The sequence below is a fragment of the Catharus ustulatus genome, chromosome 9 (genome assembly GCF_009819885.2).
Source record: "Catharus ustulatus isolate bCatUst1 chromosome 9, bCatUst1.pri.v2, whole genome shotgun sequence".
Lineage (NCBI taxonomy): Eukaryota > Metazoa > Chordata > Aves > Passeriformes > Turdidae > Catharus > Catharus ustulatus.
Window position 1 is genome coordinate 23,031,272 of NC_046229.1, and position 25,700 is coordinate 23,056,971.

Here is a 25,700-nt window from a genome sequence, read left to right on the forward strand (position 1 = left end):
CCCCCCGGCCGGCGCCCCGCTCCCGCGCCGCTCGGCGATGCCGCTGCGGTTCTCCACCCGCGGCTGCCGCACTGGACGGGCGAAGGCGGCTGCGCATGTGCCGCCAGCGCCTCCCCGCCCGGGCGGGGCGGGAGCCCGAGGGGCAGCGCCGGGGCGGGCCCGGGCCGCCCCCTCCCACGGGGGCTGCGGGCGCCGCGTCAGGCGGGGTCGCTCGAGGTGGGTCCGGCCTCGGGTGGGGCGGCCTCGGGAGCGCGGACAGGCCCGGCCCGGCCCAGCCCAGCCCGGCCTTACCCCGGCGGGAGCGGGAGGGGGGAGTGTTTCCCGCGGTCAGGGGGCGCCGGCGGTGCTGGGAAAGGCTGGGAAAGGGCGGTGTCCCTCGGCCGCGGGTCCACCCGCCCCGCCGACGCCTCTCTCCGCGGCGGGGCCGGACGGGCCGTGGGGAAGGTCGGGCTCAGCCCGTGTCTCGTCTGGAAGGGGCTCAGGAGCCGCCTGGATGCGGGGGACCCCGGCGGGCCGGTCGCGGTGCCCAGGAGGCGGGCTGAGCATCCCCCCGTGCATTTGTCCCTCCTGTTTTAAATCGGGTCTATAAATAACTTTGAGAATACTCGGGTAGAAAAATGACAAAGCCTTCAAATGGTTCAGGGCCTGGTCACGTAATCACTGTAATAGCAGCAGGAGTAGCGAGGTGCCCTAGAGACCATATTGCTCACAAGTACCTGGGCTGTTTTTGGGAGCTTACAGAATCGCTGTAACCGTGGGCTGCGTGAAGGGAAGCATTAGTCACGGTAGGAAGCAGTCGTGCGTGATTAGTGACTCAAACAGAACTGGATGGGTTGGCTTCCGAGTGCGGGTCCGAGGGTGCGGCCGTGTGGCGAGGGGAGGCTGGCGGGGGCTCTGCTGCCTCGGCACGGGCACTGTGACATCGGCTGGCCCGCGGCGCCAGCGGGGAGGAGTCAGCCCGTTCGGACAGCAAATCGCTATTGTAGGTTATTGTGGGTATACTGTTATTGTATGGATGTGTATATATATGTGTATCTATATATGTTTGGGGTAATGTCTGTCTGCCCTTCTTCCACTACAGAATAATTAGACAAAGTCTAAGCATGACATTGTAAGATTTCAAATAATATCCTGGCCAGACTGTTATTTCTTTGTGTTTCAAGTGAATTGGTCTCCGCGGAGATTTTCTCATTGCTGTGTGGCTATGTGTGCTTCTGGCACTTCAGGTGCACAGTGAGACAAACACCATGATTATGAGGCAAGAGTGCTTTACAGTTTCTATATTTACTAGTAATGAGTAAATGAAAGGGTTGTGGAGGTCGACATTTGAAGAAATTGTTGCTGAGTATTCCCCATACACTCTGTGGGATGGGATTCCCAAACTGTCATGCATACCACTCATACGTGGTGCATACCTAGCTACAAAACTTGGAGCTGCTGTGGGCAGTACTCAGCAGAACGAAGGGAAGGAGGAAGTTGAGAAATCCTTGCTTTAGCAGGCTAAGGACTGAAATTCCCAGATCCTCTGCAGCAGAAATAATAATACCAAATTTACATATAGGTGCACTTGGAAAGTGTTCTCTATTAAGAAAGACTATATGCTTAGTTTTCAACAATTAATGTTTGCACATTTTCTCCTGAATTATTTTTATGCATACTTTGAAATAAGTTACATTAGACACTTCACATTATTTTTACACTGCCAATAGAATATTATTTAAATTCTTCATACATATTTAATAACAATCACCTGAAATTCATAAGCTTTAAAACCTCAAATGATTAGAGCTAAGAAGAAAAAAAAAGAACTATGTTCCAGATCCCAATCCATTTGTTTCTTGTATGACAGAGAAAATACCTCAAAATCAGATCAGTCTATCGGAAAACATGTTTAGAAAAACTGTAGGACCATTATTTAGCTATAATAGAGTGGTCTTGTAGTAACTGCAATCAAAGTGGGGTTCCACTTGCCTAGTGCAAAGTGAATGCATGAATATAAAATCTAATATCAATAAATACAAAAGAAGACATCACCACTGGTTGCTGGAGTTCCTGTGCCAGTTCTTCTACTTTTGCCAACTTGCCAAACTGTCATCTTGCTTATTGCATTGTCAAAGCTATCAACAGCCAACATGCAAAATGATTAAAATCTGCCCTAATGGCTCAAGTAAATAAACAGGAAAACTGAATGAAGAGTCATCCCTTTCTACTCTGATCCTGTTTATACATCTTGAAATATTTAAAATAGTGATAGTCTTTCCTGTACACAATCTTTCTGCTGCGCAGTGTTTTTATACTTTAGTGTTAATTCCAAGCAGAAAGACAAAGCATAAAACAAGTATCTCACAGATTTTTATTACCTTCTTTCTCCCTTCCTTTCCCCTCCCTCTGTCCCAAATTAGAATCCTATTTGACTGGTTTTATCCTGTGATTACATCATAAGCCTGATGGTTCACTGTCATGTGTCTGGCCATTTTCACAGTGGGTGTACCAAGCCTGTAGTGAGCATTAGGCAACAGGAACCAATATGACCACAAAACTGTGAATAATGGTGTGCATGGCAGTTGTTGCTAATAGTTCTGACCTTGGGAGATAGTGGAACAAGTCCTGACTAACAATTTCATACTTTTTTTCCCACTTGTTTCAAGATTCACTTAGCTTCTGAAGAGGCTATGTGTAGAAAAGGAGACTGTGGACTAATTTCAGGCTAGCACTAGATTGATTACACTGTTCGATCTGGAATCACATTTCAGGCATAGTTTCTTCCTTCACAACACTTGATGATAAAGGCAAAGTAAAATGTTTTAAATTAGAAATACTATGACTGTTTTTGCAGTGGCACTGTCTGTAGCCAGACTGGGTGCTACTGAACAGCCAGTTTATCAGCCTACCTATGGAGGATAATAAAAACATTCCCACTTCAGATCAGCTGGTTGTATTAGAGCAAATCCCCAAACACAGCAGTTCACAGCAACTATTCTGCTGAGTAATCTTCAGTTTTGAGGTTGGAAACAGACTTGGAATAACACTGTGGGCATATTATCTTTAATGGCTGTTATCAAATTTGCCTAATTAAGATGATCCCATCTCTCTTCCTGAGTTTAGAGGATATCAGTCATGATAGAAGTGGTTTGGCTGAGGGGAGGGGTGCACCCTGTGGCCTGTAACCTCTGCAGTGAGGCTGCATGCACGACTTGATGTGGTGCTGTCAGTCTGTCAATGTACAAACCAAGAACCAGTCATGTCCCAGTGGGATCCCTGAGGAATGTGCTTGTTGACTTCAGCAGGTTTTGTGTCACATTCGTGAGGTTAAACAGGTAATCTGTAAATCATTGTGTGAGGTTATTACAGCCTAAGGATAACATATGGAATGTAATTATTGATATTCCAGCCTCTTAATCCATATTTTATTAAATATATTTCTTTATAGGTAGTGGTAAAACTGTAAGAGTTAAGAAATTGTATTTTTAAATAGCAATCCAACTGGCTATAAGCAATCTAGGAAACTCCTGGAGTGTGTAGAGACATTTTCCAGGTCCAGGAATTACGTGAACCAACCAGAAAAGAAAGATTATGGGAGCTGGTGCTTACCAGTGCAGATGAGCTCATTAGAGGGGTTAAGATTGGTGGCAGCCTGGACTGCAGTGACCACAACCTGGTGGAGTTTGTGAGGATTGTGAGCCTAGCAAGGAGCTAAGTCAGGACCCTGAACTTTGAAAGAACAAACTTGCAGTTTTTTAGGAGTTGGTGAATGAGATTCCCTGGGAAACTGTCCCTAGGGGCAAAGGAGCTGACCAGAGCTGGCAGCTCTTAAAAACACTTTTCTTAAAATGAGGTGATCTTTAAGGTCCCATCCAACCAGGCTATTCTGTAATAATCAAGTGAATGATTGTCTGAATGATTGAAGTTCTTTGCCATTATTACTAACATGCATATATGTAGTTTCTGCAAGCTAGGGGTTTTCTCAGAGCATTATTTTGGAAAGGATGTGTTCTTCCTGTTTCAGGATGATACAAAAGTACAAGAACAGTTACATAATTACTGTCTTTCAAATTCTTCTATTAATTTGTAATTAGAAAGTGCTGAGGGAAGAAAAATTTACCAACTTCATACATTCCAGTAGTCATGAGCCAAAGGGAAAATAAAGGTTTGTATGACATTTTACTTGAATAATCTGCGATTTTTTCTACAATTACAACTAAAAGAAGAAAAACTGGAGAAATAGGTACTTTAGCTCATTACTGCTACACAACCTACACAACCAAAAAGCTGCTCAATGAGAATCAAGTGTGGTACCTAACGGTTACTTTTCTTTATACTGGGACACTACTGGTTTCATTTCCTCAACCTGGTTTTGACATAATGTAGCTCTGCAAAGGGGGAAAAAAAAATTCCATCTTTCCCCCTCAAGTCCACGGGGTCACCAACCACGCAGCAGATCTGTGACAGAACCTCTAATCTCCCTCAACACTCAAGACTGGTTGTTTTGTTTTGTCTTTTTCTCTGGTTACTTTGGTGTCTTCTTTTCTGAGATTTTTAAATTTGCTTCTAATTTTTAAAATCTGATTTCCGCACTGGCTTCTTTTGGTTTCTTCCCATCTGGTGGAATTGCTCTTGTTCTAGCGGGTTTTAGATTAGCTGTCTTCCCACATATGCTGTGCTATACTCCCTAATTCCAGGGCTTTCTTCTTCTTGACATTCCACCGTTGCCAGGTTGTCTGTAAAGAAGAAGATACCCTGCTCTAACTTGTATTTTTTGCTGCAAGCTTTAAAACATGGAAAAAAATCCTACCCTCTTTCATTAAGTGAAAGATATGCACTATTTCTTTATGACCAACCAGTGCCTGATGTGTTTTCTAAGGAGAATTCTGAGGGTGATTATTAATGAATATAATCTGTAAATGGCTTGGCTGCACTGTAAAATAGATGTGTAGTGGCAAACTTGCATTCAGAAAAATACTTTGTACAAAAATAAAGCACTATGTTAGTGTTGTTGTTAGGTGATGCTTTATTTGCATGGACATTATGCTGGTTTTCAAACTGTACATTCAGGTAAAAGAAGTTTAAATCAGATAGTAAGACTTTTTCACTAAGTCTGAATGAGAGTGAATACAAAATTGTGCACTTCTTCATGCTGTGACTGGCTTTTTTTGTGCTTCTTCCACATGTGAAGAAGGATCTGAACATTCATAAAAGCTCATTTGTTTTGAGCATATACATAATTTACTAGAAGAGCATGAATAGACTTCAGTTTCCCATGTTTTGGCCCTGCTTCCAGTTTTCACTGAAGCTCATGTGTGTCTAAATCAAAGCAGTAGTAAAGAGCAGAGAATGCTATGTTTGAACAGTAAATTTCTAGTATCATTTCATTGCAGTGATTTTTTCAAAGGGGTGGTAATGAAGATGACTGAGGAAGGGAAAGCAAGGGAATAGCACAGAAACTATCCAATGAAGGTTTCTTTGGGTTTTTTTTATGTTTTTGAAACATCATAATCCAAATTTTCACTGATACTTTTAGGAAGTTTCCATGTCCCTTAAATTACTGAGAAATTGCATGTTATTGAGGAATTTTTTTTTATTACTGTAGGAAGCTGGTGTACATAGCTGGTAACTGTTTAAAAATCAGCTGTGGAAAGTGTATATCAAAGATTTTTATTGTAACCATTTATGTGTGCATAGTAAGGTCATCAAAACCTGAGTGTATAGAACTCTGTTACATTTAATTCTCTTTTGGCATAACTTAATTTGCTTATAATACTTTTTGAGTAGCTTTACAGGTGTTTGTTTTATGATTCATTTGAAAACATGTTCAAGATATGGAAAATGGCTTGGGATGTTTAAGCCATGTATGGAACAATTTGATTTAAATACTCCCCCAATTTTAATATATATTAGAAACATGGAAAGAACAACAATTATTTTAATACTAGCCTTAAACCAAATGTATATATATTTAGTAATAAAATATTGGCTCCAACAAGAACTTTTTTTAAGTTTAGGTTAATCCTATGTGTTACTCCCATTTGAAATCACTGGTGCTACAGACCTGATTAAATATAAGTGTATATGTAATTGGTTTTCTGATTAAAGGTATCATGCAGTTTATTTGTACTTGAAGAAAAAAAACCTGGGTGGTTTCTTTCCTGTAGAATGTTTCAAAAGAGAAATGAAGTACAAAAGTTGACACATCTCTCTGGTTATTCTGTCCTCCTGTGGTACTCTTGCTCTATAATATACATGGGTCCGTTAAAGCCTGGAATGTTATCTCTGCTATCTCACCCGGGCAGGGAGCAGTCAGATTCCACTTGCTGGCACAAAGAGAAACATCCATCATCTTCATGGGTGTTGGAGCTCTCTCCTTGATCACCAGTATAGAATAAGGATGAAGTAAGGAGGCCCTGACCTTGCTCAGGGTGTGTGTGACCCCCAGTTGTGATGGCCACTGCCCTGGAAGCAATCTGAGACAGAGTACCCGGGGGAGTCTCATTTCAGCACAGTCAGAATGTCCCCCGTAGTCCAGGGTTTGTTTTGACAGCCACAGTTCAGGTCTTACGGATGAGGATTTACTAAAGGAGTGAAGAATCAGCCTTCGGGAGAAGATGCTATCAGGCAATGTGTTGAATCAAGGGGATCATTCCATGAAACAACAAAAGTAACACCTGGAGATTTTATACAAGGAGGGAGGCTTGCTGGGGTTTATACCTATTCTCTTTGATGTGCAAGTCTCTGTATTTGTGTCAAACTCTTTCCTTAACAGAAATGAAGCAATTGCCAGATTGGAGAATGTAGGGCATCAGAACAGATTTCACTGCAATGTGCCAGTGTGTGATACAGATCCAGCTTGTTCAGATGAGTGAGTATTTTGCTATGTGTTGGGTAGTTGTTGAAATAGGGTACTTGAAAGTCTCTGTTGCAGCTGGTAGTCTGGACTTTCAGAAGTGAGAAAAGCAGTAAGTCATGGTCACCAAAAGCGTTGGGGAAGCAAAATACTTTCAGTAGGAAAGCATGTTCGAGGTATAGGGGCATGCAGCCATGCTTTACTCTCTTTTAGCACCAAGGTCTTAAGTGGTATTGTACTGGTGTAATTAGTAATACTACTTGACTTTTCTGTGTGAAGAGATGAACTGGAGATGGAATAGTTCAGTAGTAACAGAAAAAAATAGCCACATGCTATTTCTGTTGTAGCATGTCACAAGTCTTCTAGTCAAAGACAAGGATACCATGGTGCAAATGCTGAACAAACTGATGAACCATTTTAGTTCAGAGTGAGAATCATACAAGTTTTAGACACTGTAAGACTAGTCAGAGGGTAACCAAAAAAGGCTTTGATTACTACATTGCTCTGATTTTGTTATTTAAGAGAGCCCAGTCTCACAGAAATGTCCTCACTGCTGCTAGAGAACAGGTTCCTTGTGTATCAACAGAAAATTAAGGGCCATCTGAACGGAGATGGTGTGTCTGTGCTTCTGCTGGCTCTTTAATCATTAAAGGATGACATGTCATGCTTTCCCAGGGCCAACATCCTCCTGTAACCACTGCCTCCCTTTGTGGTTCCTTGCAGAGCAGAGCGTGTCAGTAAGACAGAAGCCTTTTGGCAACCTTGCCTTTTTGCTCCAAGTTCCAGTTCATGCAAACTCTCTAAGAATGGTAATGTCTTTATACACCCAGCATGTTAGCTGAATTGCAAATAATCTTAGAGGAACTGTGGTTCCATAGGCTTCCATAGTTTTGATTTGTCTTGAACTGTAAGGTAGGTAGAGATATTTTGGGTGATAATGTGATCTAGGGGAGTAAACCCAAATTAGTCAGGAAAATCAGCAGAAACTTTAAGATACTCTGTCTTTTGGTTTTTTGTGGCCCTGTTCCTTCCAGTTTCCTTTGACATGACCTCACTGTATATATTAAGAAAACTTTATAATTTATTGATATAGATGATATTTATATGTTTTGATTATCTCCTTCAGTTTTGAATTGCTGAGAGGTTTATTCCTGATAGGTGTAAGCCTAAGGCACCACTTCCTCTCCACTACTCGGGCAACTACTGCAGCCTTCTTGTTTCTTCACACCTGGCTATTACCTGATAGGAAGCTTCCTTAGCTTGGGCTGAAATCTGTTTTGTGCCTGAAATATAATTTCTGTTTATCTTGCTAGTTGCCACAGGAAAAAATATTGCTTTGGCCAGGATTCTACAAAATGACCTGGTTGTGATGGGTCAAGAGGCAAAAAAAGAAATGGGTACACTGAAATTGGACTTTTGTGTGGCTCAAAGATTTGAATCATTTGTTCAAAAACAAAACAAAAACAACCTGACAAAATTTCACATTGAAATTCTGTGCTAAATGTTAAACAGCCAGGTTTTTTTTCACAACCTGATATTATACCCAGGTCAGCTGAGTTGTATTAAGAATTAGCACAGATTTATTCCACTGGATTGTTTGGCAGATAGAATAAGGAGTGTTTCATATGTATTTCATACAGTCTTCCTTAAAAAGAAAATACACGTCGGTGAAGTCTTGACCATAGAACACAAAGTCTCCTTTCACACTGCAGTACTTCAGACTTAATATCCAAGAGTTAGAAAACATGAAATGATCTGGGGTGAGAACTTGATAACCACAAATTTTCTTTCAAATAAAGCAACTGAAAATACATGAAGTGCTAAAGTGTTTACCTTATTTAGTGTAAATTTAATTTATTCCAAAACTCAAAAATATATTTTAAAACTTGTAATCTGAATTCTTTTGAACAGGGTATCATGCTGGAATTTTTTTCCCGCCAAGTTACAGATCCCAGAAAAATAAGGTTTGCATGAAAAGTTCTTGGCAGATCTCTCTTGCAAGAGCACAAACAACACTGCTTAACAAGGAGGCATTCATTATTTCTGTCTTGTTACCCTCTGCTGTTACAGTCACCAGCTGTAAGGTTACTGGCATCTTTGAATCTTCCTAAAAAAAAGCATGGGGAGCAGCCATTCAAGGATGATAGTGAGAAATATGTTGCATTTTTCAGGTTTGCTCTTGTTTTTTAATAGCCATTGTGCTTTATCAAGCTGAGCTAAGGCATTGTCTGCATGTTCTCACAACAAACAGGGTTTAGGAAAGTTACAGTTTTAGAAGGACAAACCTGTTGGTCTCACTGATGCGATCTGTGATCCTCGAGTGTGTGATTTAAAAAAGTGTTTTGCCTTTCAAAACTAAAGCCATCTGGTATTTAACTTTTTGTTAAAAAACATTGTGGATAAATGGCCTTCTTAGTGACCATACATTTCTATTGCATTACCATCCTTTTGGAAAAACTTTTAACCACAGTTGTAACTTTTTTTTGGTAAACAAAGTCACAGGTCTTGTATCCTCTATTTTGCTTAGCAGTCATATACAATGCCTTTTTTAGCACCTGACAAAGTCCTGTGCTAGTGAAATTAGTGCCAGGTATACCACAGATCTGTAAAATTAATATCTGAGCCCTGCAGTTTGAGTTGTTAAAAAAAATATTCACAAAGTGTATTTTTAAATTACACTGTTAAGACTGTATTTAACACGCTTTTACAAAGTGTGATGTTTGAGAACTTCAAAAATCTGTAGGTTAGAGCTCAATAGAAACAGTCACTTGGAGCAGACATCAAGGAAACTTTTGAGAGCTGGATCCTGGAACTGTGCAGCCACCAAGCCCAGTGCAGGTAGAAAGTCCAGGAGCTGCAGGGACGCCGTGCTGGGGAGAGGCTGCCTGTGGCTTCCCAAGGCAATGCTCACAACTGGCAGTCACTCTGTAGCAGGGATACCCTGAGTTTTGCTTCTACTCTTGCAGCAGCAACTGGTTTTTGGACATGCAGTTACACCCTTTCTGTGCCCTTTAGTGATGTTTTGGTGAGGGATTCAGCTAGGGCAATTTAATCCTTCATGCAGAGACAGAAGGAGCACCAAATGTAACGTAGGGAAGCATGAAGGCTAAACCCAATGGTTAATACTGGCATGGATTTTAACAGGAGAACTGATAAAAAGTCTGCTTTGTAGCAGCTCTCTTGCACACATTCCAGGCCTTTCTTGCAGTAGTTTCTGCTGCCAAAAGTAGCAGTGCTGGTAGGAGCTTTAGTGGTGGAAAAAACATTATTAGCCATTTACTCAAAAGGTTTATGCCATAAATCTTTTCTTCAGTTTGTCACAGTATTGGATTTTAAATCTATGTTTCCTTCATTTTCTACTAATGCAATGTACCTATTATATTTGTAATACTTGCTGATTGATTAGAATGGTCTTTATCTCTTAAGTTACATGATTGAAAAAACAGATGGGTAGGTGGCAGTACACATTGGACACAGGTCATCTGACAAGCTAGAACTCAATGATTCCTGTTGTCTCTTGTGGAATTTCTTTTTTTCTCTCCCATCCTTCTGCATGAGACCCCAAAGGAAGGGGGAAAACTAGTTTACTTTCAGTAAATGCATGTTGTGTGTATGTTATCTTACTGTTAGAATGGATGCCAATCTCTTTTGCCTCCAAACAGACTTATTAATTGGAACACAAATATATCCTCTCAGAAAGAGATTAACACAAAAGGAGAGATTTTTCATTCCTGATTACATTATATTTCAAAATTTATTTAATCCTCTTAATTTCCACCTGAATTCTCTAACAATCTGGGTTATAGTTTGCTGCCTACTGAAGTCCCTGGAATCTGGCAATTGTATTCACAATCTTTTGATCAAATCCTTATTCTCTAAGTCTCAGAGACCTAAGAGAGGTCTGTATGTTTGAATTAGTTTAAATGATTCTCATACCCTAAAATCATTCCTTTTAATTGCAAGAAGCTAGACTATCTTGTACAGAAAGGTTGGTAATTGTAGTCACTGTAGTTTTTATAGCTGTGCTAACAGTATGGTGATGCTGAATTAGGGAGTCCATCAGTTTTCAAAGTAAATATTATATGCAGTATTTGAGCATATAATCACATACATAAATTATGCTCATAACTTTTTCATGAATCATCCTATAGAGTTATTTCCCTATGGACTAGTGGCATTTAATGCTGAAGCTTCAGGGCAGGTTTGCTGTTATTTGTGGATTTTTTTTCTTTAAACATACCTCCTCAGTAATATGCTTTAAGGATTCAGATTTAATTAGATTATTTTTTAAATTCAAATTTTACCATGGATTTCTGGAAAGACTTACTATTGGCCAGTGTTTCCTTAGAATGTGTGTCTTCAAACAAAGAGGGTGTTCAGGAAGCCTGAAAATATTAGTTCAAGTCTTTTTTTTACTGAATATTTACTTTCAAAAACTGTAGGATTTGCCTGTTTAGATTAAACAAAATTAGAAAAACTAGGCCTAGAATAAGTATACTGCATGCAATACCTGTACAAAATCAGGACATTTTGTATGAATATGAATTGTCTAGGAAATGGTTAGCCACCATTATTTGTTTTTAGATTATCTGGATTTTTCCTGTTCCCTTAAAGCTATAATTCAGAAACCAGTGGAGTAATTGACTCACTGGTTCCTTCAATCAAAGAACTATTCATTACATACACTTTGGGTTAGAGCTGCAGATTAGCTGCCTAAAAATCTGCTGAATGGCTTCAAAATCCCCAAACATTAAAGAAACAGAACAGGAGTTTTATGGCATCAGGTGGAGCAGACACAGACGCCAATCCGCAAGTAAACATACTGTGGCTTCCATACCTCCTGAAAGGAAAGACATTCTCCCTCCTTTCCTCCCCAGCAATGGATATTTTGTTAACTGCATTTATATGTATTCAAGTGAGGCACACTGGAAAAAAAAAACAAACCCAGAGAATTTTTTTTTTATTCTTTAATTGACATCTTCATAAACTTAATGTTCTTCATTCATTATGATATTGTTGAACAACAACAGCAAGGCTCTGGAATTCCCTAGTTTAGAATAATGTAACATGGGATACATACTGAGATATTTAAAATAATTAATAGCTTAATGAAAACCCAAAGCTGTTCTTCTTGATGTGCTTTTAGACACATTTTAATTGTCAGATCTGTCTGCCTGGCACTTGCCACTTGAGGGAGTGATGCACGAGGTGCTGGTTGGACTTCAGTTTGAGTCCATTTTCAGCAGATTTACATGTGCTGGGAGCTCATGTTCCACTCGAGGTGGAAAATTGAGACATTGTGTGAAAATATTTTGACTAGAAAGGAAACTTAGAATGCTGTGTATTAAAATGTTTTGGAGAGTTACACTGTTCCTCAAATCCCTGTGTGGAACTTGAGAAGACCTTGCCTGCCAGAGGTGCGGAGAGGTGTGCAGAGCTTTGGTTCTGGGACAGTTTGGTTCAGGTGGGAATAAAGGGGGTCACTCTGGGCAGTGTTGCTGTGGGGTGCTGAGGTGGATGGTACAGCCAGGCAGCTCTTTGCAATGCTTGTGATGCTGTCTCTGAATTAGTACATGGAATGCCTGTTTCTTATGGATTTATTGTACCTGGGAGTAGAGGAATTTCAGTCTCCTGCTCTACTTGTTTTACTGAATTACTTATTATTTGTAAGTGATGGGAAAGGTTTGATTCATGCTTCAAAAGAAAGGCTGTGAGACATTAGAGAGTAAATGCTGTTTTTAAACTGACTATAGGAATCCTTATAGTTATCTATAAACCTTGAGTGAATATGAAAAAATCTTAATGTAATTTAAAATAGACCAAAAAGTGGGATACTTACTATTAATAATCTGTTTGTTATGGTTTTCATTATTTCTTTTGACTTTTAATTAATAGTTGCTGTCCTTGTTGTTCTAACAGAAATTTGCATAAAGTTGAAATAATCTGTTGCTGTATATTTATGTAGTAAATCTGTCTGTATATATTGGTCCTTTTGTATGTGTGGGATTGTGTGTGCATTGTTACATTTCTGTAGCACCTACCATTTACTTTAGAAGTTACTCTGAAGAGACACTTTAATTATATAAGGATTATATTTGTGCAGGGGTTTCTAATAACAATACATGATCCCTTCCTGAGCAGCTATTGTACATGAGTGTAGGCAAGATGGGAATATTCTAAAGTCTTGGTGTTTTACCAACTCAATTAAATAGCAATGTAATCATACAAAATGCAAATGCTACCCTACTGCCCTGGAAACCTGAACACTTTCCTTTATGACACTCCCAGATAAGTCATCCAGAATGAGCAAAAAATTATTATCCATAATTACTCATAGTTTTCTAACAGGACTTAAATCCACCTTTATTCAGCCAGTGCTTGAACTAACTAGTTTTTAAGAGGAAAAATATGAAGATAAACCCCTTTGTAGCATATCTGAGAGCATCTTGTCTGGGACATTTCATGTACTCTAAAGGTACAAAAATTAGAATTCAAAAATCTTATTAAAATACCTTTCACTTTAGACCTGATTAGCAGCATCAAGAGCTGAGAGGATGGGAATTCACCAAGGAACCTCTTACTTTTACATATTTCATCATTCTGAAAGAAAACTTAGGGAAATGACTGAACTAGAATGTTTATGCGTATTCCAGGAAAAAAAAATATTTATTCACTGAGCTCACAAAGTCAAATATCTGTTTTAGAAGAGGTTTTGTTTCATCTATACTGATTAACTTCTCCATGTAAATAATAAAATATTCTGTGGGAGATTGCACCACTTTTCAGCAGTGAGCACTTTTTATAAAGCATGTTGCAATTTTTGTTGGAAGAAATAATGAGCTATCAATAGTTATCCAGGCTTTATTGAGCCACTCAAGGTACAGTAGCTCTTTGTTACCTGTTATTAGTCATCTCTTTTTCAGACTGTTGAGTCTACATAGTTATTTCTTGAATGTAAGCCCTTTCATGCCTCTGAATATCCATAGAGTCCTTTTCTGAAACTTTTTTGTAGTCTTTCTCACTCAAGAGGAGAATTTCCTACCAAGTAAGCTTGTTTTTTCTTACTGCTGTTACACACTGAAAAAATAGAAAAAGCTGATACATTTTGGTGCATGGACTGTATGGGGTATGAAACGTCTCATATCATATTAAATATTGTTGAAATGCTGGTCTTTGTTTAGCAAATGATATTTTGAATTCCAGGAAATGACCTTGTAAAAATGGAAGTAAGGAAATTTGCTTCTGTTAGGGAGGGAAATTGAAGGAAAGAAAGTTAGTGCAAACAAAGGGGAATGACAGAGGCTGAATCAGAGAAAGGTGGGGATTTTCACAGGAATGTATGGAGTGTGGGTGGAAGGTGCCTGACAGTTTTTCAGCCTAGTGATGCCCAGTTTCCAAATGCTCAATAATCGTTTCAATTCTACCAGTTAATTAAAAATCCTTGCCATTGGCACTTTGTATTGCTACTGTTGTAGCAAACTACTACAGAGAAATCCAGGGTACTTTAAGATGGACCATGTTTCACATATGACTGGACTTGAATGCTATAGAATGCTGTAGGCAGCTGCTTGAAAGCCCTCAGCTTTGTGTCTGTGTTTTTACCCTTCTTTGACTGGTCCTCTGGACTGCCATTAAATTGTGCTTCCAAAGGGGCTGTTAGGATCTATAATTTTCTCTTCAGCAAGAAATGGTGATGGTGGTCATCACCAACAAAAGCGATGAGGCAGAAATGGAATTCCCCATCAATGTGGATGCTTTCAGGTTAATGGGATTCATATTAGAGTAGAGTAGAGGGAGGAGGTAAAGTTTAGGGCATCTGGAGTGCCTGGGAGTACATCAACCCAGAGAGCTCCCTGCAGGGTATCTTTGCCATGCACCAAGTCATTTATGGTCATAGGGTATACTTTTACTTTGGGAATACTCTGGTCCTCCTGCATGTGCAGGATCTGTACAGACACAGCGATGTTGTAAGGAAGTAGCTGGGACAGGTTGACTGACCTCCTTCTGGTGACAGGAGTCCTTGGAAAGCGAGGGAGTGGCAGTGAGCATCCAGTTCACAACAGCCAAGCAGCTAAAACCATTGGCCTTCTCAGTGGACACCCATGCAAACCCAGTACTCTTCCATAAAGGGGAAGCAGTCGCATCTGGGGCAGCAACCCCTGCAAAGCACAGGTTGCCCGTAAGTCTGAAAGTGTTTTCTGCCCTGTAGTGAAATGTGGTAAATTCTGTGTTCTCATGCCTTGTATTGTAGTGTAAGTATGCTTGTTTATTGTTGAAAGTAATAACTGACTCAATTTGAAATGCATGAACAGCTGTGTCACTGTGCCCATCACAGGAGGTTGAGGCATATACTGGATTTTTCTCTTATGGGCTCTGTTGTGAGCTGCAGGAACGTTCTCCTCATGTACAAAGCTGTGTGTCTGCAGCATCTGTGTCTGTAGGATCAACCTGGACTGTAACTGCGGAGGTGCTGGACATGCCCCTCCACCAAGCCACTGTTGCAAAAAGTGGAATATTTACAATTTTCATAAGAAAGATTGTTCTTTGTTTGATCTTTATATACTTTCAAGCCCAATCATCAAGAAGGGAAATTTAATCCATGAAACAAGAGCAGCTAACAAACAAGTTCTAAGTGATGTCCAGGTGTTAGAAAAACAAATTACTTGTTAGTAGAATTACCTTGTCATGGTTTAGGGCTTGACATGTTCCACTGACCTCAGACCCGTGGGGAGGTTGGCAAAGCCTGGGAAGAAGGATGTCCACTGATACTGGACACAAAGAATGCAGGATTTACAGGAATGCAGGATCCACCAGAATTCCCAAAATAAGGAAGAAATTATTAAAGACAACCCAGACAACTCAGATAAGTCAGCTCTGACTGGTAAAAGGTAATTGTGGCAGGGGGAAATCACAACCACCGACTCATGGCCCACCAACCCAAAAGAGAAAGACTGAGCAGGCAGACTAATTAGCACGAGAAGTGAGGGAATCATTAACAACAGAAGATCAGAATTCTGATAAATAAGAGAACTGTGCAACTTGTAGTCAATGAACACTAATGTCTTTGTCGGCTAGAACGTATAAATAGTAAAACGTTTTGATAATTGGCGTGCTTGTGGAATACCACCGCGCACTCAGGCTTGCGCAACTCTGAGATAAACGATCAATGTCCCTCTCGAGCGTGTAATTATTGCCTTGTTGCACACTGGACAAGGAAGGCGATTTCAGCGGGTAGGAAGCGCCCCCGCGGGCCCCGCAGGCAGGCCGAGCCCGGCGCCGGCAGCCCCGGTAACCGCGGCCCGGCCCTGCCCTGCCCTGCCCGCCGGCGCTGTGGGCGGGAGCGGCCCCGCGCGGCCGCCGCCATTTTGTGCGGGAGGCGGCGCGCGGCGCGGCGGCAGCGGTGCGTGAGCCGGGGGGAGGCCGGGGCCGGGCTCGGGCTCCGCCTTCGGCGGCGAGCGCGGGAGTCGGGCAGAAAAGGCCCCGTGGCGCCTTGTTCTGCCGGGGGGTGGGTGGCTCTTGCCGGGTAGCAACGCTGGGAGAGGCTGTCGTGCTGCCCAGGGCCCTACGGGCCCCTCCCGAGCAGCGCGTCCGCCAGCCAGCCCTGCACTCCGCGAGCGCTCCCCTCACCGGAGAGGCTGCCCAGCTCGCAGAGAGGTTCGCGGTGGGAGTTTCTCGTTAGGCGCGAAAAATGAATTGGTGATGTTTGCCTTGTGGTCCGGGAGCGCGGCGGAGCAGCGGCCCCGGCACCCGCGGAGCTCTGCGGGCCGGCGCTGCTGCCTCCTCGGGACTGCTCCCGGTTACACGAACACAGCTTGGTGTGTGCTTAAAAAACTCGTGCAAGAAGCTCGTAGAGACTGATAGGCACAGTACAAGTTATTCAGACTAAAATTGCGTATTTTATGTGCTTCTTTGCTGATTGTATGATAGCAAAGTATTGGTGTGCTGTCTGATGCTTTCAGAGATAAATACTGAAAGTTTCAGAATATAGGAGATGGTTCTTTTTGAACACTTAATTTGTCTTGTATTACAGTGTGTATTTGGCAATTGATCATTTAAGTCTTTGCTTGTTTTGGGATACCATGAACAAGCAGAGCTGGACTCTAAACAAAAAAAGTTTACAGCCTTATGATTTTAAGTGGACTTTAAATGAACAACAAAAACAGTGATCTTGGATGGGTCCTATATTGAATTTGGCATCCTTTCCAAAACTGATTGTTTTATTTGGTTTAAGTTGTTTGGGTTTTTATTTTATTTGGTTTAGGTTGTTTGGGTTTTTTCCTATAGCTTAGAAGAATGCTTGCATCTGTGGTTTTATCTTAGAAATAGGTGGACTCTCCAAGGATTTAAATATAGCTGACTTGCAAAATGGACAAATTTCCACACAGTGAAAAGCGAAGTTTTTACTCAACTGCAAAGGCCTAATAATGACAATTATCTCTAAATAGATTTCTGTGTTGTTTCATGCTTCCACTATTATTTTAAAGCACTTCTTGAAACTTGCATCAACATTGTTACAGTCAAGATAATTTTTAAACAAGGCAGATTCTATTCTAGATATTTTCAGGGATTGAGAGTTGGTTTCTGTGTTTTCCAGTATTTGCTAGAGATTTTTTTGGTGTGTGTGATAACAGTAAAATGTACCTTTCTCAATAGTAGTAAATTTCTAACTGTAACAATTTTCTTTCCAGTGTACTGAAGCATGTTTTTACCACGATCTCTTAAAGTCAAGAGGAGTGCTGATGAGGACAAAAGTTGTACAGCTAAGAAAAATAAACTGTCTCCTGGAGGATCTTTGCTAGAGGAGACCACAGAGTTCCAGGACTGTAAGTCAGTTGGAACAGAAACTTCTGCATCAACAGACAATTCAAGTGAAATTGTACAAGAACACCCAGAACCTGCAGCTGCAGACCTTGGTGTTGCTAATACACCATTGGGAAAGGACAGCCAAAATACTGAGGATGATGGCTCTTTGGAAGAACCCATAAAATCCTTCAGCAAGTGCCAGCGCTGGGCAGAGCCTGGAGAACCTGTGTGTGTTGTGTGTGGTCGCTACGGGGAGTATATTTGCAATGAAACAGATGAAGATGTTTGTAGTTTGGAATGCAAAGCCAAACACCTTCTACAAACTCAGGCAAAGGAAAAGCAGCTAACATCTGATCAACCCACAGATTCTCAAGCAGAAGCTCACCTGCATAATACACCTTATTTCTACAAAGATCATTCCTTTATTTTAGGTTTGCAAGAAGAGCAGGTTAAGAACCTTAAACTCCAGCTGGGTATTGCTGTCCAGGGCCAGCAAGTTCCAAGGCCTATTGTGGAGTTTGAACACTGTGGTTTTCCTGAAACTTTAAACAATAATTTAAAGAATTCTGGCTATGAAGTCCCAACTCCCATCCAAATGCAAATGATCCCTGTTGGACTATTAGGGAGGGATATTCTGGCTAGTGCTGACACGGGCTCTGGGAAAACAGCAGCTTTCCTGCTCCCTGTTATTATGAAGGTTTTGAAAGAGGTAATGAAACTTCAGAGAGTTAGAGAAAGCAGTTGGCAGCTTTGTCTGTTGGATTCCCAGTGTAATGGAGAATGTGATTGCAGTGTTTTTCATTAACGTTCAGTGATTTATTTGACTTTAGATTGATCAAGCATTTGGTTCTTGGAGGTGGGAACGTGCTGATTATTTTTAATGAAATTGAATGTTTTCTCAGTTTGGTCAGGAGGTGAAGCAACTCTGTCAATATTGCCTATTACACAGTTCCTGCTTGTTGACAAAGTTAATTAAATTCTGTGGTAAACTCCCTAAATGGTTTAAAATAGAAAGTGAAAATAATTCCAGGCCGTCTGTAAGTTCTTCCTGTATCTTTATATATCAAATGCCTCAAAGAGATTTGTTGGAATTTGTGTCGAAACTTCGGAGTAATTTCTTTTGGCATATATTTGGTTGACTGTCAGATAATCACAGGAATTTGGGGTAAAAAAATTTCTGAAATCCTCTAGTTACACAGTCTCCACTTTTAAAATGTGGGAAGAAGAATGAAGAAAACTTCTACTTTGTAAAGACATGAACGTATGATTAGAAGCAGCGGCAAATAGTATTCCATACCTTGTGTGTGGTTTGGAACTACTTTTTACTTTATGGGTTTTATTCAAAAAGAGATGCATAAAAATATAGGAGAGGATTCTGGACATGGTTCTAGTGATGCTTTGCACTGTTTAGATACCTTTATAGAATGTATATACATACAAAAGTGTGTAAATTTTCTCTAATTAATAATTGAACGATTGTTTAAGTAACTTTCCTTTAAAGTACTCTAGCAAATCCTAAAGTCTAGTTTAAGAATGAAAGCATTATGTAGAAGTAGGTAAGAAAAGGTGTATACACTCCAGTAGTTCCTCTGTCTGATTGTTATTAAAGTCTGCAAGACAGATATATGGTTATAGTAACATGTGCAAAATTGGAGTCTCAATGAAAGATGCATGTGTACACAATCTTTCCCATTCTTCATCTTCAGAGTACTGTACAAGTTAATGTATATATCAAGAAGTAATTTTATTTTGCTGCTTAAAATAATTCTCATTTTTAGTGTAAAATATTACTTTGGGAAATTTGAAAGCTTTTTATCTAAACAATGAAGCAATTCCACATTAATGAGGTTTTTCCTCTCCTTTCTAGACAGAAACTCCATCTGCTCTTATTTTGGCACCAACGAGGGAGCTGGCAATTCAGATCGAGAGGCAGGCGAAGGAGCTGATGGCTGGGTTGCCCAACATGAGGACAGTTCTGCTGGTGGGGGGTTTGCCCCTGCCCCCACAGCTGCACCGCCTCAAGCAGAGTGTGAAGGTGAGCGCTGACTGAGTGTGGAGAGCCACGCTGGCAACGCATTCACACAAAAGGAAAATGTTACTGGTGACGTATGAACACACAAAGATGGCTTCCTCCTATGCCTAAACTGCTGAAACATTTGCTACATCCTGAAAATGTTACTGTTACACCATTTAAAAAAAAACTTTTTCACTTCTGATTAAACATCTAATGACTTATTTTTTGTTTGTTTTAAAAAAGTTCCATGTGTGATACTGCTGCGTTCAAAGACTGAAATATGCTAGTATACAAGGAGTTGTATTTGAAAGAAAATGTAGTTTGTTTTTCATGCAGATTTTATTGCTTTTAACTTCTCCATTAGGGTTTTTAAAGGTCCACTTCCTCTTAGGGCTTCATAATTTGTAAGTTTCCTAGAAGTTTTATGGCTTAATTTCACTTATTACTGCCATTGTTGTGTATGTAATGGAATTTTATGTTTTTTCTAGAATGATCCTCTGTCCTTTCATGGAATTTTTTACTCCTGTGGGGTTTTTTCCCCTCCCTTTTTTTTTTTTTTCCAGGTGATAATAGCAACACCTGGAAGACTTCTTGAGATTTTAAAGAAAAGTTCTGTTCAACTACATGGCATAAAAATTGTAGTGGTGGATGAAGTAAGTTTTTATTTATCAGAGCTCTATTACCTATGCAGTGGTCCTGGAAGAGTAATATGAGTGGCTAGTCTTACTTATTAAACATACAGAGTGTTTGTTATAAAAATACAATGTATTTCTTAGGAGACAGTTCTATTTTCTGACACCTACTTTAAGCAACGCATGTTGTATTACTGACAGGATAATACTGTAAACCAGTATGAACCACTTACTTTTAATTTTCTCACTTAGCTTTTCTTCTGACTGTAACTACTCCTGCATTTGGATTGTTACATATTAGGTTATGGTTCTGTCAGTTTAAATTCAGGATCCTGTTGTTCATGGAAAAAATGTGGTACAAATCTAATGTTTTTCATTTAGGTGGATACTATGCTAAAAATGGGTTTCCAGCAGCAAGTGTTGGATATTTTGGAAGACATCTCTCATGATCATCAAACCATACTGGTGTCAGCCACGATTCCAGTGGGCATTGAGCACCTGGCAAATCAGCTTCTGCACAATTTTGTCAGAATAACCGTTGGAGAGAAGAATCTGCCGTGTTCCAATGTTCGGCAAATTATCTTGTGGGTAGAAGAACCATCTAAAAAGAAAAAATTGTTTGAAATACTAAATGTAAGTTCAGTATTTTTCTCATAAGAGCAATTTATAAAATGGTTCATGTCTTTCTACATTTCTGCCAGGTTCTCATTTCATGATCAGGAGAAATTGAATCCATGCTGATGATGAACAGCCAATGGTTGTAACCCCTTTTTAAATAAACTGTTTAATTTTACAGGATAAGAAGCTCTTCAAGCCTCCAGTGTTGGTGTTTGTGGACTGTAAACTAGGAGCAGATCTGTTGAGTGATGCTGTTCATAAGATTACAGGATTGCAGTGCACAGCTATGCATTCTGAAAAGTCTCAGGTGGAAAGAACAGACATATTACAGGTTTGTGCCTGCTCAAGTTAAGGGTGTTTTGGTAGATTTCAAATGGCCTTTTTTTAAAATGTGGCTTCATTTGAATGACTGAAGTCATAATTGACTGCTTTTCTGCAGTAATACCTGAGGTGTTGCTGGGGGAGATGAGAGACAGACAGGACTAAAAAAAACTGTAGATAATAATCCTGTTTTAAATGTAGATAAATACAGAGACTGTTTCCCAGATTATTTGAAATGGGAATTTAAATGAGCATTTAACTGTAACTGGTAATTTTTGGAATTAAAATTGTGGGTTTGATCTCTCTTTGGTTATCTCTCTGAATTATATTCCTGTTTAAATCAAGAATACAGGGAGCCATTCTTTCTTCTACTATGGAATAATCCCACTGGCTGTGTTCTTAGACCAAATAACCAGCTGTTAACCTATGCTTGGAGAGGTTCAAAATACAAATAATTAATTTTGATTTGTTCCTTCCTTGCCAGGGATTACTTCAAGAGAAGTATGAAGTTATAGTAAGTACTGGAGTCCTTGGACGAGGGCTTGACCTTGTCAATGTCAAACTGGTGGTGAATTTTGATATGCCTTCAAGTATGGATGAATATGTACACCAGGTGAATAAATAAATTGCTAATGGTTTATTTGAAAAGTGTATTGAAATATGACATCCACCTAATTTAAATGTAAGCAGATAATTTTCCTCTTCAGAATACTTTTTTATAGGAAAGGAAAAAATGGTGCTGGATATCTCTTCTGTAAGGCTCTTACGTAAATTACTCAAATCTAGAATACTGTTCTTATTATCTCCTATATAAGTTACTAAAACCTAGAAGAGTGTCTTTAAGTCACTTTTGCAGTGTTCTTCTTCCTGTACTCTCTTGTATAATTTTGTGTCTATAGAAAAAAAGTTTACAGTTTTTTTTATTGTGTGAAGGAAGGCCAAATGCCCCTCTTGCAGGTGTAACTCATCCACAGTGTGGGATATGTATTAATAGTCAGGAAAGCAGTCATGAACTTTATTTCTTACCCTCTTTCTAGTCAAGCATCTCCTCTGATATCTTTTTTCTGTGGATTTTCTGCTTTAGAAAAGATGGTCTGTGAGTTGAGAGTGTGTGTGTGCATTTAAGTGCACAGTCCAGAGCCCTAGTTTAGCTGGCACATCAAGAGTCCTGCCCTCTCTGTGGCATGAGGAAGACACAATGCTACTGTGTGCAGTTCTGAGAACATCAGCTGTGGGAAAAGGCAGCAAACTGGAGGGAGTCCAGGTGAAGTCAGGGGGCTGGCACACGTGACCCTTCAAGACAGGCTGAGGCAACTGGGCTTGTTTGGGCTGCACTGGAGACTTAATTGCTCTTTTCCATTCGGGTGATTACAGAGGAGACGGAGCCAGACTCTCCTTGAAGATGCCCAGGGAAAGGACAAGGGCCAGCAGTTGTAACTTTCTGAGAGGGAAATTGTGGCCTCATAGCAGGGAGAAAGGATTTTCACAGCGAGGAGAGTCAGGCAGGCCTTGAGGGAATGATCTGACTGCAGTAAACCTTGTTCTTGAACAGATATGGAGGACCTCTAGAAGTATCTACTGTATGAACTCCTCAAATAGCCTGTGTTATTAACTGCAGTATTCCCCTTTTGTTAATTATTTTTCTGCTAAAGTTTCAAGTATGTATTAAGTAAATAAAAATGGTCTTTCCTAACATCAAAACTATACCAATATTAACATGTTAGCTGTTCCTAAATAGAAAGTGTTTGTAGGTTCTTTTCTAATTTGTTCACACATTTTAGATAATATGGGTAAATGATTTAAAGTTATTAGGACATTGAAAGTAAAGGGCATTTTTGTGGCCATGCTGGCACATATTGTGCTTAATATGAGGTATAAATATTTGGCATCTCTATAGTATTTTTTAAAACCTTTTGTTTGGATCAGATATAATGTAGGCCTTTGCCCACAGTCAGTACCTCATGTCTCAGTATCAATATTGGATTTCTGCTATATGTCATAAACAAGTCATAATTTTAAATGCATTTCAGCTGCAGCTTCAGATCTACATATCCTGAATTCAGGAAGTTTATTGTAAGTACCTGTGTGCTTACAGGGTGAGAGAGATTTGGCCCTGTCACTTAGGTTTACTTGCTGTTTTCTAACAAAAAAATAAACTTCTAAGACTGTTTGAGGGACTTCCATTTAATATTGCTAACTTAAAATGAATTTATGCTTTTTCAGGTTGGAAGAGCAGGCAGATTGGGTCACAGTGGAACTGCAATTACTTTTATCAATAACAACAGCAAGAAGCTCTTTTGGGATGTTGTGAAGAGAGTAAAACCCACAGGCACCATTCTTCCCCCACAGCTGCTTAATTCCCCATATCTGCATGACCAGAAGAGAAGGGAACAACAGAGACTCAAACAGTTGCAGAATAGCCTTGTAACTGGAGATAATATTATGGACATTATTAAAAAACACAACAAAAATAATTCTCAGAGGTAATAAAGGCATATTTATGGTTATGTAAGTACAATAAAAGTATGATTTAAAATAAATATAAAATGTTGCCTTGTATATTGCATTTTTAAAAGAAATTTGTATTTTTTTAAGAATTATTTTTGTCTCATCTTTGTTTTAAAATACAGGCTATTGTGTGCTTGAATTACTGTAGTACCGAGTAAAAGTAATCTGGAACCCTTTTTCAAAACAATAGTCCTTGATCTTGCTGGCAAGAAAAAAAAAAAAGGCAGATTAGCCTCTGAAAATCTGTTCCTGTTAGCTTAAATAAAATCTTCCACTGGGAATGTTTCTCCAAGTCCTCAGTATGTTCTCTTGGGCTTTCTTAAGAACATATATGCAAGTTTTGTTTGTAAACAGTACTGAAAATTTAGTTTGTCCATTAGTGCCTGTGGACCAGCTGGCAGTTCTGCTGAAGGAGTTTGCAATACCAGAAATAGTTTGTTATTAGTGTAAATTCATGGAAGAGAAATAAAACCTGTAATTATGATTTTATTTCTCTAGAGATGGGATTAGTCAATTTTTCTGTCTCATTTGAAATAATCCACTTCTGCCTATGAAATGTTTTTGTGTAACTCTCCTGCAGCCCAGTTTAGGTATTGGTATGTTTAGAAGCACGGGCACCCCTGCTCTACCAAAATTCCACAAACTGTGTTCAACAATCCTGAAAGCGAACAACAGTTGTACACCACGTTTTCCCCAGAACTGAATGCAAGTGCAGGTTATGTGAAGGTAAAATTGTATCACCACCGCCGTTCAGTTATCTTGTAACAAGGTTTCTTGTTACTGGGTTTAGATGGTTTCATTTTACATATTTTATTATCAGTGGGTCTCCCATGGGCATATATATCCATTGATTCCAGCACCCTGTTTTTATTTCTTCCCCTGGTGTTGCTTGGAGCGCCAACAGACAGACACACAGCCATCGTGTATTCTTTTAATTCCTTTCCCAGACATTTTTGACATTTTTCCCTCCCCTTGTCACTTTGTCCGCACAGGGGGCGCGGTGTCACTGCAGTGCCCAGCCCGAGGCTGCCCGTGCGGGCGCTGGGTGGGATCGGGACGCGAGCGCAGTGCTCCCGGAGCGCCATGGCTGTGCTCGGTCACCGCCTCAGCCCCCACAGCGCGCCCGCCGCGGCGCCCCCTGGCGGCGCGGGCTCTGCCGCGGGGCCGGGCCTGGGCGGGGCCTGGCGGAGCCAATCGGGCGCGCCCGGCGCGTTCAAACGGGGCGGGGGCGGGGCCGGGGCCCGCGCGGAGCGAGCGCGGCGGGGCGGCGGTTGAGGAGGGCCGCGCTCAGGTGAGGGCCGGCCCGCACGGAGCCTCCGCGGCCCGGCGGGGCTTCCCCTTCTGCGGCCCGGGCTCTGGGCAGCCGCGGGCTGCGCTCGTGTGGGGCGGCGGGGCTGGAGCTGCTGCTGGGCTGGAGTCGCCGCAGGGCTGGAGTCGCCGCAGGGCTGGAGCCGCTACTGCCGCCTCCTCGCCCCGTCCCTAAGGGCTGGCCCTTGGCCGTGCGGGGTGTGCCGGGCTCGGCCGGGAGGCAGGGGAGCTTTGCTGAGGGATGACAGAGCTGCCGGGTGTTCCAGCTGTGAGCGCTTGTGTTTCGTATCTAGTTAGTGGTTGTAATTCCTTAAAAACAAGGAGTGAGTGTGTGTCTCTGAGTTCAATTCTCCCGAACTGAACCTCATTCCTTATTTTAGAACAAAAGAGCCTTTAATGGGGAGTTTCACTTTTCTCCAGAAAGACTTTGTGATTATTCATAAGGCACAACTGTCCCAAGAGGAGGGGAGAACCTACAAACCTTATGTTAAAGCTGCATGCAAAGGATGGATTTTTTTTTTTTTCCAGAAAACACACCAGTCATAGCTTACATCCGTGTTTCTCGGTTTACTGACTGCTAAAGGGAACCACAAAGTTTGTATTTTATTAGTAATGTATCATAGTTTCCTGTCTCCAACTGGCTTTGGCTATAAATACA

General features: G+C 40.7%; 1 protein-coding gene across 3 annotated transcripts; it reads left to right on the plus strand.

Annotated features, from left to right (window-relative positions):
• The first annotated feature begins 148 nt into the window (after positions 1 to 148).
• DDX59 (DEAD-box helicase 59) lies at positions 149 to 24,026 on the plus strand. Of its 3 annotated transcripts, none has more exons than XM_033067900.1 (8): positions 149 to 216; positions 17,527 to 18,350; positions 19,509 to 19,676; positions 20,219 to 20,308; positions 20,669 to 20,920; positions 21,084 to 21,236; positions 21,711 to 21,839; positions 23,450 to 24,026. In XM_033067900.1, exons 2-8 carry the CDS (start codon positions 17,538 to 17,540, stop codon positions 23,711 to 23,713), a joined length of 1,869 nt encoding a protein of 622 aa, XP_032923791.1. In that variant the 5' UTR covers positions 149 to 216; positions 17,527 to 17,537; the 3' UTR covers positions 23,714 to 24,026. The 3 variants fall into 3 exon arrangements, with proteins under 3 accessions (XP_032923791.1, XP_032923792.1, XP_032923789.1); XM_033067901.2 differs by lacking the exon at positions 149 to 216 and adding an exon at positions 15,971 to 16,069; XM_033067898.1 differs by lacking the exon at positions 149 to 216 and adding an exon at positions 16,187 to 16,238.
• Positions 24,027 to 25,700: the final 1,674 nt, after the last annotated feature.